The 13,117-nt window shown below is 43.9% G+C and overlaps 1 protein-coding gene across 9 annotated transcripts in view; it reads left to right on the top strand.

Moving 5' to 3' along the window:
* Nucleotides 1-11,037, top strand: part of MYO9B (myosin IXB) — a 79,497-nt gene extending 68,460 nt beyond the window's left edge. For 4 of the 9 annotated variants that reach the window (XM_039515391.1, XM_039515396.1, XM_039515394.1 and 1 more), the window contains 11 exons: nt 1,138-1,249; nt 1,826-1,899; nt 2,175-2,367; nt 2,694-2,822; nt 3,433-3,538; nt 4,373-4,504; nt 5,816-5,939; nt 8,758-8,805; nt 9,369-9,508; nt 9,825-9,952; nt 10,105-11,037. In XM_039515391.1, coding sequence (XP_039371325.1) covers nt 1,138-1,249; nt 1,826-1,899; nt 2,175-2,367; nt 2,694-2,822; nt 3,433-3,538; nt 4,373-4,504; nt 5,816-5,939; nt 8,758-8,805; nt 9,369-9,508; nt 9,825-9,952; nt 10,105-10,541 — 1,623 coding nt within the window. In that variant the 3' untranslated portion in view covers nt 10,542-11,037. The other 5 variants (XM_039515397.1, XM_039515399.1, XM_039515392.1 and 2 more) reach the window with 4 other exon arrangements.
* The last annotated feature ends 2,080 nt before the right edge of the window (nt 11,038-13,117 follow it).

Raw genomic sequence — 13,117 nt, forward strand, 5'->3', positions numbered from 1 at the left:
CTGAGTCACTCCCATGTCTGCTCAGGCGCCCCTGACCGACCTCACCGAGGTTGGCTAAAAGAGCACAAAGGAGTACGACAACGATGGCTACCAATCATAATGCACCGTCTTCTGCCAAAAGGCAATGAGCTGCTGCTGTGTAGCAATGCAGTCCCATGTCTGCCAGCACCCAGGAGACGTATGGTGACGGTGAGCTGAACGGACTCCATGCTTGCCGTGGTATGGCGTCTGCTCAGGTAACCCAGGAAAAAAGGTGCAAAACCATTGTCTGCTGTTGCTTTCACGGAGGGAGGGAGGGAGAGGGATCCTGATGACATGTACCCAGAACCACCCGCGACACTGTTTTTGCCCCATCAGGCATTGGGATCTCAACCCAGAATTCTAATGGGCAGCGGAGACTGCGGGAACTGTGAGATAGCTACCCACAGTGCAACGCTCCAGAAGTCAACGCTAGCCTCGGTACTGTGGATGCAGTCCGCCGATTTAATGCATTTAGAGCATTTTGTGTGAGGACATGCACAATCGACTGTATAAAAACGATTTCTAAAAAAAAACTTCTATAAATTCGACCTAATTTCGTAGTGTAGACATACCCTTGGGTTGAGAGCACTGGTTCTCAACCAGGGGTACGCAGAGGTATTTTAGGGGGTACATCAACTCATCTAGATATTTGTCTAGTTTTACAACAGGCTACATAAAAAGCACTAGTGTAGTCAGTACAAACTAAAATTTCATACAGTGAGTTGTTTATACTGCTACGTTTCAGTGTATCCTATATAGATGTACAATATTTATATTCCAGTTGATTTATTTTATAATTATATGGTAAAAATGAGAAACTAAGCCATTTTTCAGTAATAGTGTGCTAACACTTTTGTACTTTAATGTCTGATTTTGTAAGCACGTCGTTAAGTGAGGTGAAACTTGGGGTACGCAAGACAAATCAGAATCCTGCGAGGGGTACAGTAGTCTGGAAAGGTTCAGAGTCACTGGTTTAGCCTTACACCAGAAGCCAGATTTCCCTCTATCAGTTTTAATAGTGGAAGAGAGGAGAAAAAGTAAGGTGGAGATAGCTCAGATTGTTTCTGAAGAAAATAAACAAAGGGATCTATTAACTTCTCCGCTTCCCCCACCCAGATTGAGGAGCACAATGGCCATGTGTTCACGAGCTACCAAGTGAGCATTCGGCAGTCATGTGAGCAGTGTTCGTCCTACATCTGGCCTATGGAGAAGGCCTGTCTTTGCAGTAGTAAGTGGAAATGGCTCATTCTTGCCATTTGGTTTTAAAAAATTGAAGATCCTTACAACTTTGGTGGGCACAGGCATAGCCTTGTTGGTGGGGGTCTGGGCTGGGAGCGCTCTGAAAGTGGTGGGGCCTGGGCAGGAAAGACCTTGCATGTGGGGGGCACCTGAACAAGTTGCCGTGGGGGTGCATGTGCAAGCTGGCTGGCACAGGTGGTAGGTAGGGTTCTGGCAATTCTTGCCAGCCTCTTCATGGAGCAGCAGCAACACCATCACTCAAAGAAACTACATGTCCCTTTTCTGTGGCTGAAGAGTTCAGGATGAGGTGAAATGAGGGAGGAAAACCTCATGACTACTTGGGTTTCCTAATGACTTGAAGTGATATTGGCATATCCCAACAGGAGCAGCCCTACAGCTAAGAATATTTTTCCATCTCCCATGGAGAGGGTAATGTGTATTTTGGGGAAAACTCCAGTATGCAGCTTATTCAGATTATATAGAGACTAACAGCAAATGGGAAACAGAGGAAACTCTGCATTTGAATCTGCTTTGATCCGTTAGTAACAGTCCCTCTCCTCTGTAGCCTGCAAATTGATTTGCCACAAGAAATGCATGTCCAAAACTCAGAGCTGCTGCACATCGCCCTGTGGAAAAAAGGTAAGAGAAGTCCTCCACTCAGAGTACACATGTGTAATGTGTTAGACCAACTGTTAGGCAGTGATGGCCTGATTATACCAACAACTGAAAATCTCACCCAGTGCCACAGCCCAGATGCCATTCTCACCAGTGGGCGTCTTGTGATCAAAAGTTAGTAACAAGCATGGCATAAAACATTCAGCTTTCATTTAGGTGTAGCAGAAGGTCCTAACTTAAATGAGTTTGGTAGCCTGGAAACATAAATCCATATGACACTTGACCTGTATCAATTCCAGAACGAGCAAGGTGTAGACTCCCGTCACTTCGGAGTGTGTGTGAGTTCCTTAATTAGCGATAAGAATTCAGTCCCCGTTGTCATGGAGAAACTACTAGAGTATGTGGAGATGCATGGCCTCTACACAGAAGGAATCTACAGGAAATCAGGGTCAGCAAATCGCATGAGGGAGCTGAAACAGTTGCTGCAGACAGGTATGTCTAAATAATGCTGTCAACCTTTCCTGCTTCCAAGCACACAATTCAGCTGCCCTGCTATTCTGAGAGCATCTGTAAGACTATTTCTTATCAGAAAAACTGCTCTGCACTAACTTGTGCAGTATGGAGCCTGTATTACTGATTAGCTGGCTAATCTGTTCATGCTCATAAATATGTATCGTGCAGGCAAATTTTGAGTAGCCACATGGGCTCCAGGGAAGTAGATACGCTAATGCTTGAATTCTTTGTAGGTGCCCTTCTTTGGGAGCTGATTGTGTGCATCAGAGGAATCAGATGGCTAAATCTAGTAATTCTCTTTTCAGATCCAAATTCAGTGAAACTAGAGAATTATCCCATTCACACCATCACTGGCATCCTGAAGCAATGGCTGCGAGAGTTACCTGACCCACTCATGACTTTTGCACAGTACAGTGACTTTCTCCGAGCAGTAGGTGGGTTTTTTCAACAATTTGTAGAGCAATAGGAATGTTTTCACTTGTTCTGTCTTGGAGAAGGATTTAGTGTTCCAGCACTAACTCTATGTGTTATATGGCCTCTTCCTAGTCATCTCTACAGCAGTCACTAAAACTTGTCCTAGGAAAAAGAAGTTCCTGGGGAAAATCCATTTTTTGGCTTTCTGATGTCAAGATTCCTGTCTCACTTTTCAGAATAGCAGCATCTGCAATGACACTGCCCTTTCTTGTGAGGGGGAAATGTTAGTATATTAAGTGCAAAAAATGTGACCAGACCTGGAGTCTGACATTCCTTGCATTTGTCACTCTGTCCTTACCATACCATGTTACAAGCATGTGAAAAGGGGGGAACTAATACAATCTGGTGTGTGCTGTTGTCTCTCACTCTAATAGAGTGAGTAAATGAAGTGACAGCCAAGGCTTCTGAAGTACTAAGCAACACAAGAGGTTCAGAGATGCGTTTAGCTTAAGATCCCCAAACATCTCCAAGAGCATTCAAATGTTCTGGCATTAATTGACTGGTGCTTTAGAACTTCTGTGAGCTCCTGAGTGTCTTGAGATCTTGCTGTGCTCGTCTCTTCTTATGCAGAGTTACCAGAAAAGCAGGAGCAACTCGTTGCCATTTACAGTGTCCTTGAACAGCTTCCACAAGCCAATCACAACACCCTGGAGCGACTCATCTTTCACCTTGTCAAGTAATGATCTTTCCTTTCCTTTGGGTTTTATCTGTGCTGGGTCCATTCTCTCTCTGGTGTCACGTTCCAATTACTGTTAAAAAGCCATGTAAACCAAAGATAAGTATATTCATCATGTGGAATTTTGAATTTGTCTTGGAAGCCTTCTGACATACTGACCCTTTTTGGGATCTGAGTGGGGATTTTCCTGCTTTTTGTGACTGACTGACATGACAAGGGTGAGAATTTAGGGTTGGGCAGTTTGTGTGCATGTGTGTGCTCCCTCTTTCCTGCAAGCCAGTCTAATTGTGTCAGGTGAGCCAAGCAGCATTAGCTCTGAGAGCATTGTAAATCCTGGTTGAGTGGTGGTGGGTTTGAGCAGCCTGGAATGCAGGGATTAGTGTGATTGGATGGCAGATACTATGAGGATGTTAGCGCAGTTGAATGGCAGAAGCAACATGAGCACTGTAAATATCTGTAGGTGTTCTAGTGATGAGCTGGGTACTGCTGGCAGGGGGGCATGAAGTGGAAGGATCTGCTTTCAGCTGAGGGGACCTAAGTAGGAACCTGAAAATAGAGGGATAACTGACTCACAAGAGAGGGGGCACAGAGTGGCTGGCCAAGGTACATCCAGGCTACCTCTGTCTACGTGGATTCATGTTCTGTTTCATGCAACAAGATGTAAAATTCACTTATTTTAAAAAAAGTTTCCCCAACCTCTTACGTGCATTGAACCTTCTGGAGCGTCCCCCCTCAGCTGCCATGCTGGGACACTAGCAAAGTTTGATCAGATCATTTGTTTTCTAGCAAGATTTACTAAGAAACTTTCATTTTGTTCCAAACATTGAATTTCAGAGTGGCTCTAATAGAAGACGTCAACCGTATGTCACCCAATGCTCTGGCCATTGTCTTTGCTCCATGTCTCCTGCGCTGCCCTGATAATTCTGACCCACTAACCAGTATGAAGGACGTCTCAAAGACAACCATGTAAGTCTCGGCACTTGGCTTGCTACAGAAGTCTGTATGGATCAAATTGCCCTTTCAGCTGGTGTGTGTCTCTGGTGCTGTCATGTGCGCCTTGTCTACCTCTTGCAGTTTGATCCATGTTAGAGCTATCCAAAGTAACAAACTTTGTTCGAGCCCTGTTGGCAGGATAGGCTGGCGGACTGAGTGCAGAATTAGGAGCCAGTAAATCCTGAATTCGAATCCTAGCTCTGCCAGTGATTTCTGTGGCTTTGGCACAACAGGCCCCAATCTTGATGAGGATATCAGGGTACTATTGTAACTTTATTAATAATTAAGAGTCTTAACAATTCTGAATTCAAACTAATGCTAGAAAATGTTATAAATTTGATTCCTTTATTTGTGCTGCAAGCAGGGCTTGGATGGATGGAGGGGGATATGTACAGCATGATGGCATTAATCTGTATGTGTCAAATAAAAATCATAATTGGGCCAAAAAGTAGCACCATTCCTGTATATACAGCTGTCCTACAGCTGTATTGAGATAGGAGCATTACCTACATGGTGTGGCACAGAAATTAAACACTGTCACTTGCCTACTTGGGAGCCCTTCAGCCTTTACCTTTGAGCCTCTCTTCTTGAGTTGTGCCCATATCCTCTTTGTGCTAATCACTGGCATCACTGCCTTACTGCAGCCCCTCTAGCTCTCTCTGCTTATCCCCACCCTTCCTACGTGGCTGGCCTTGGACCTGCATCAGTCATTTTAAATAAAGAGCCAGAGCAGAAATGAAAGAAGTGTTTGAAAAATAATAAAGCGGTGACTTTTTCCAACTTCTGATTCAGTTTGCTCTTCCTGTGGGGCTGTAAAGGTGGAGAAGGGCAGTTGCGGGAACATTCTGTACCCACCAGTGTCTGTGCCGGAGCAGGGAGAGGACAGCAGGTAGAGGAAATAGAAATAGCTAGCGCCGTGGGTGATGCTTGTTCACTTACCATTGTTGCATGGAGACACAGTGTGCAAGGTTCTGGGTATCCAAGTACGAACATGTATCATCTGTAGCACTGCTTTTGGTTGTGCCCAGTCCTGCTTGTCTGTGTAGACTCTTCCCTTGCACTCATACAGCACCACCCTCTAAAGAAAGTGCCTCTGGAGACTCTGGTTTGAGAGGGGGCCATCCACATGTGTGTCTAACATCCCTGAGCTGGGTGTATTCACTGGCAGTGTGTTGAAGATCTGTCCATACGTTAGTGACACATCTCACCCCCATGGTTGTCCTCAAAGCATGTGTAAGTATCCAGGGAGCAGGTTGCTGAATGAACTCTTGCACTTTCACACAGGTGTGTGGAAATGCTAATAAAGGAGCAGATGAGAAAATACAAGATTAAAATGGATGAAATTAACCAGCTGGAAGCAGCTGAGAGCATTGCTTTCCGCCGACTCTCATTGCTCCGGCAGAACACGGTAAGTGCTACAATGAATAATAGCCCCACATCCAACAGGGGCTCTATCGTGGACTCCGTGGGGTGGGGGAAATGCACTATAGCCTCACCATTCCCAGCCTGCTCAGCTTGTCAAAGACCAAATGCTGGTTACTGACCTTGGATTATACTGAAAAGGGGGTTGGCCCAGTGTTGCAGTGGGAACTAGGCCTCTTCCCATGTGGAAGTCTGAGCTTGAATGAGCTCAATGCGCTGGGCAGGGAGCACCTCTTGATGATGTAAGTACAGAGAGCATCCGGGCACCAGCCCAGCAACTCTGTAAGTAGGATTGTGAGGTGGTTGTGCCTGTTCAGTGCCAAGTAACCTACGGGGATGCCTTCATTTCAGGGGATATGGTGATTCACTTGTTCAAAGTGTGCTCTCACTTTAGTCTCTGGTACTTCCATGAAAAGCTCAGCTATGCTGAGTGTGCCAAAGTCACCTTTCTGACAGCTTCCTGGATAGCTAGCTCTGCAATGGCATGGACGGTGATCAAAAGCATAATGTTTGGGGTGGGAGCAATCATAAATTATGTATATATTTGTGCATAGTTCAAAGAGCTGATATCTTTTCTCTAAGGCACGGTGGTTTAGTATAAAACATGAGTCACCCACTCAGAAATCTGGATTCTATATCTAGTTCTGCAAGACTCCATGTGTGTCTTTGAGCAAGTCATGTCACCTCTCTGGGACTATTACCTCTTCTTTCAAGCAGGGGCAATGGTATTTGCCTCCCAAAAGGCATAGATGCTGGAGCTACGGGTGCTGGGGCTTGAAGTGTTTTCCATGATATACAGAGTTTACAGTTTGGTTCAATGGCTCTCAGCCCCCCCACTATACACATCGTTCCAGCACCCCTGTCAAAAGGAGTGGTGTGAGGCTTTCCTAAGAAGTTGCGGAATGCAGAGAATTAAGGCCCTTGAATGGAAGAGGTGGGCCTACAACTTCTGGCTCCTAGCCCCAGTGTTCATTCTTCTCAGCTCAGGAGGGAGATCAGAGGGACGAGCATCCCTTTACCAGATCCTGGTTGACTGGGACTAGGGGACTCAAGAGATGAGTGTACAGCTTCAAGTGTGCATATAGTACAGGCTGCCAGCACTGGGATCGTTGTCAGAGTAGTAACTCCTGCCCATGCTACTGCCCACGTAAGAAGAGCAATTTCCAAATGTGGCACAATCAAAACAGAGCGTTACCAGGACACTTTCCTTTGTGAGGGCTATTTCCCTCCTTTTTTGGCACTAGAGTGGCTTTAAACAAATGTATCTCTCTCTATATATATTTTTTGTATAATTACATAAGAACATAACGAGAAGACTGGGTCCATCTAGCCCAGTATCCTGTTTTCCGACAGTGGCCAATGCCAGGTGCCCCAGAGGGAATGAACAGAACAGGGAATCATCAAGTGATCCAACCCCTGTCGCTCATTCCCGGCTTCTAGCAAATAGAGGCTAGGGACACCATCCCTGCCCTCCCTGGCTAATAGCCATTGATGGACCAACCTATCCTCCATGAATTTATCTAGTTCTTTTTTGAACCCTGTTATAGTCTTGGCCTTCACAACAATTAGTAAAAGTTGATTAATTTCCAGCTGTCTTAAATGGCTGAATAATTTTCGGGGGAAAGTCAAAAACAAAAAATCTGCTTTAAGCAGGAACCAGGCCTGGAAAAATTTCAGCCCAGGGGGTTGTGGGCGGGGGAGAGTTTTACAAAGCTTTGAGTGACTGAAAATGGTGGTTATCATGGAAATGCTGAAGTAACACTAACTATAGTTGCTCTCATGGAAGTAGTACCACAAAACTTCCTAATTTAAAATGCAAAATGAAAAGCTCTTTGGGAACGTATCTGGAGGCCAGAGGTAGAAGTGTAGGGAGTGAACTGGAGTTAGGGAACTTGCTGTGAAACTGTTCTACATGTGGACCTAGGATTTGAGTCAGCCCAAGTGAAAAGCTGACACACACCACTGTGTGTGCTTCCAGTGCTTTACAAGAGAATCCGTCAGTGTCAGACATGTGACCACTCCTACCCCAAAGGACTTGCAGTCTAACTGCACAAACAAAGGCTCTCAGTACCAAACAGAACTTGCACTGAGTGAGACAACTTCACAATTCTTTGGTCTCATCGTGACATTGATTTTTTTATTTTTTTTTTAATTAAAGCAGAACTTCCCTCCAGACATCACTCTGGAGTTTTGCTTTAAAATCAATGGAATGAAGAGAGCCTTTTGTTTGGCAGTTAAATAGTGTTAGACAAGTATGTGTTAACCTTGCTTGTCTGTTTTTAATCCTGGATGTAAGAATTGTGACAGCCAAGCAATGAGATTCCACATATAGACCTCAAGATAGTGGGCTTGAATTTGCTGATTCAAAGCCTGATACAGCTGGTCTGTGTGCCCTAGAAATCTGACATAAGTGAAAAATCAGTTAGAGTTTAAAAAAAACAAAAATCCAAAACCACCTAGATCTGTCTGACCTATAATAAGAATTAGAAAACTGATATGACTCCAGTTGATACTGCCAACAAGTTGCCTTAACAGGTTAAAATATGTTCAATGGAGTAAGAAGGTCTTTGATAATGAAAGATCCAATATCTTTGTGCTTGGGTAGATCAAAATGTTTTTAAAACCTTAAATATTGCTTTTATGGAACGTCCAAACACATACATTGCAAAATATGACAGTGATAGAACTATCGACATTACCATTAAGTCTGACATACAAAGTTTTAATGTAACTGTTCTGATCAGAAAAAAACAACTTTCTGAAGTTACCATGATGTAGTGAATTTGGTCTTCATCTTTCTCTAGCTCTGGCCTGTAAAACTTGGGTTTTCTTCTCCTTATGAGGGGGTGCTGGTATGTACAAGACCTGATGTGTTTATAGTGCATGGTTAATTCTCCTATGGCACCACAGCATGATGGGATATTTGCTGCTTATTATAACTTATGTGGTATGAAATAGATTTCAAAACATTCCAGACTGCATGCATCATTGCAGCCCTTTCCCCAGAATGCATGTACTGCTACTATCCAATGCCTTCCTCACTTCACTATTTCTTATTAATGAAGTTCTAACCTGTGCTCATACTGAATGGCACAAGAATTTGTAGTTAACTCTCACAGCTAAACAAGTGTTGGCAAACATACTCTCTACATTGAAAAACGTGAAAAAAGAAAAATGTTAAAATAAATCAGGTGAATTTAAACTTTCAAGGCAAATTAAAACTACTGTGTGACCTATTCAAACATATCTGTATATATGGAATGGATTACTAACACCCCCCTTCACTACCTCTGTGGGAGCCCTTCACTTGCCCTATCTTCGCCTGCCCATCTTTTATAACTAACTTTCTGTCCAGAGGTAGTGTGAGATATCCTACTCCTGATCATGAAGCATGACACATCCAACTTTCTTACAGAGTAAAAGCCCCCAAGACAAGGGAAATGACAACAGCTTCCCTGAGCTCGGATCACTACAGGAGGAAGACGAGGTGTCTGATGTTGATAACCGGGAAAAGGAGATTCTGATAGAACGCATACAGTCAATAAAAGAGGAAAAGTGAGTCCCGGCTTCACATTTCTAATTAAATCCCATTGAGTTTATGCCTCGTGTCCTGGGAGGCAACACAGCATGCTGCTTTACTTCTGTGTTGCATTTCAAACATAATTTACAAAGTCAGAATGGAGAAGAGGAGAGGCAGTAAAAGGTAACAGGCAAAGGAAATATTTTCAGATGAAATTTGGTGAGGTATAGGTCCAGGACTGCTTTGCTTCTAAAGTCTGCTTTGCCTAGAATAGTTCATGTCAGCAGCATTGGTAAATATTGTAAGTCAGTGTCTTTCTGGAGTGCTATGATCTATATGTGTTTGATGCAGGGAAGACATAACTTACCGATTACCTGAGCTTGACCAGCAAGGCTCTGATGAGGAAAATCTAGACTCTGAGACCTCAGTGAGCACGGAGAGCCTGCCAGAGGACCGAATAGGGCGGCTGGATACTGAAGGTCAGTATTAAGGTAGTGTGTGCTCTTTTTTTTTACCCTCTACATTATTTCATATTTTACATATTTTGTGACATCTGGTCAGAACCAGTCATGTCAATTTACATTTTTTAAAATGCACTTTAACTTCCAAATAGCTTTTTCTTTCTTTAAAGGAACCACGCTGTCTGAATTCCAGTGCCATGGTCAGTGCCCCAGTGTGCCTGCCAAAGACACTTGTGGAGGGCCCAGCATTTCTCTTTCACTGGCCTCTACATTCTCCTCAGTTACAAGACGCAGACCATCATCAGTGCTGGTCAAGATGAAAGTCCCCTGCCGAAATCCAGTGATGCCGACGACAAATATAAAACTTCCGTATGGGATTCCCAAACTGACAGAATTCCAGGGAAGAATATCAGCTGAAGAGTCTCAGCCAGTGGTGAGACGGAGGGACCGGCTAGCAAGGCGAACTGATAAAATTCACTCCGTATACATTGCACAAGGATCTGTTGTGGCCCAAACTCAGGAACCTTTGGACGAATATGAACCAACAGCAAAAGTGAAGCGGAGGTTTTCAGACCCTTACTCACACATTTCATGCATAGATGAATGAAATATTTAAAATGTTGGAATTTTTTTAAAATTGGGACCACAACTTTTAGCTCTGCCCCTCCTTTAAGGATTGTGAACTTGTGCACTTGCCTTAAGAAGTCATTGGCGTCACAGTCTGGAACTCTCAGCACTCTAAGGGTTAAGCAGGGTTGCTTAAAACAAACAATATCCTGCTATTTGTAAACAAATTAAAAAACTGGTGGGGGAGGGGGAAAGTAGAATCGAAATCTGCTTTGGTCAGAGTAAAATACGGAGACTTGAGTCTGCAGGAAGACTCTAGTGACCTTAGTTTCTCCTGCTGTGCCTTTTTGTATTTGCTTACGATGGGCTCTAATAGGTCCGAAGGTGAATTAGAGTCCCTAAGTTTTGCCTTACTCCAGTTTTTTGTATGTTTTATGACAAATTCCTTTGTGGTTTACAGAACTGTTAATGTAATAGCCTTAACTGAGACCAAAAATGTATCAAAATGTTTATTAATACATTGCACTTTTTAAAAATCCTTGTGTTAGGTTATCAGTGTCCTACTGCTACAGTGTCTGCCCTTTCCAGAGAGCCCTTTAGTAGGAGAGAAGACACTTGATTCTGAGCAAAAGTAGATCTGCTTCCCTGAGATTTGGATGCCATTTCCCCCCACTTCCATAAAAGGATTTGGAGAGGGTTCTGCAGGGTCAAATACCGATCACCAAAGTTCCTGTAATCATGCAGTGTTTCTGAGAGTTCAGTGTTTTGCGTACAAGTATAACCACATTGCTAAGCAAATGCAGTTGTTGCAGTGGTCAACTTTGTGCAAGGCTTTGTTCAGCATATGTTGTGTATCACAATGCTGCAAAAGTCACTGAGGGTCAGGTATGAGAACATGCAGGCAGAAACAGCTTCTAAAACCTGGGCCGTGTGAGTCAGTCTTAGTTTACTGTTCAGTCTCTCCTCTGCCAATGTGAATTGTGAGTGTAGATGGGGCCAGCTGACTATCTGGCTGATATGAGGAACTCCGCTTACTGGCTCCAATCAGGAATCCCATCAATCTCCTCATTGTAGAGTGCCAAGCACTACATACATGTTTGTTAGAGCTGGTAGGAAGATGGAGCATTTTTCCCCATGGAAAATTTTGAATTTTTAGCCAAAAAACAAACTGAAAAAAACAACAAAATCACATCATTTTGATTTGGAAATGCTGTTATGGTGGCTCATGGGAACTGTAGTTTGGGTGCCTCAGTGCCATATTCCTTAAAGCCTGGTCTGACTATATCTCCCATGATACACTAGGGTGTCTTAGTGGGAAGGGTCAGGCCAGGCTCCAGCTTTTTTGCCGCCGCAAGCAGCAAAGGGGGGGAAGGGAAAAGTCGCGATCGGCGGCACTTTGGTGGCTGCTCTACCGCACTGCTTCATTCTTTGGCAGCAATTCGGCAGCCGGTCCTTCCCTCTGAGAGGGACTGAGGGACCCACTGCCAAAGACCTGGACATGCTGCCCCTTTCCATTGGCCACCCTAAGCACCTGCTTCCTGCACTGGTGCCTGGAGCTGGCCCTGGGTCAGGCATTATAACAGTCACATAGCTGTAGGGCATCATGGGAGAAGAAGTCTAACTGGAGAGCCTGCCCCAGAGAGAAGAATGGAACCACAGGAGACCCAAACTACAACTCTCATGTATTTCTGAATAGAAATCCTTCAGTTTTCAGACTTTCAATAAAAAAAATCAGTTTTCCACAAAATGCAGATACTTTTTACAAAAAAATTATCTGAAAACCCAATTTTCCATGCAAAGAAGTCTTGATGGAGAACATTCAGCCAGTCCTGCTGCTTTATTATAATTAAATGTGCTGCTGCAACAATTGGTGATGAAGGAACCAACGTTCCACCCTGCATTTAGAGCTGCTGTGGAGTCAGTAGGGAGCGCACACTGACATAAAAAGACACTCTGGTAGACCCTGGCATGTGGAGTTTGCAGCTCTAAAGCTTAGAGGTGAGCTGGAAAACTCAAGCAAGTTATTTCACTAACTTTACAAATAGGTGCTGAATACCCCCATCAGCCAGGTAGGGCATCATGAACAAAAACTGTGCTGCTTTTTCTTTCTTGGCATATGACACAAAATTAGTGGGCATAATTTAAAAAACAAAACTTATACCTCCCATCTGAGATCAGAACAGAATTAACCCCCATGGGGCTGAGTTATCATTTTCTTCTACTGTGCACTATCAGCTAGCCTCAAGCACAAATTGCGGCAGGCTACTGAGACTTTAAAGTATCTTCCATATGCCTTGAAAGTTTTTTTTTTTTTAAATATAGCAAAACCATATACAAAAATGACCATGCCTTTTAGAAACTGGACTAACCTCATCCTGTTCTTGCCATCTGTGCGTTCTGTGCTGAGGGATAGTGTCACATGATGATGCATATGCTGGAGCAGAAGCTGGATGGCCACAATGGAAGGGAATGTCACATGAACAGAACAAATCCAGCATGTCTTGGTTGACCCGTCAGTGTGTTCAGTACTGTATAGCTAGGCATAAAGTGTCCTACCCTAGGTGGTCATAAGCTAAAGAGGACAGACAACACTGCCCACAGTCAGTGGATGTTCTA

The sequence above is a fragment of the Mauremys reevesii genome, linkage group 26 (genome assembly GCF_016161935.1).
Source record: "Mauremys reevesii isolate NIE-2019 linkage group 26, ASM1616193v1, whole genome shotgun sequence".
Lineage (NCBI taxonomy): Eukaryota > Metazoa > Chordata > Testudines > Geoemydidae > Mauremys > Mauremys reevesii.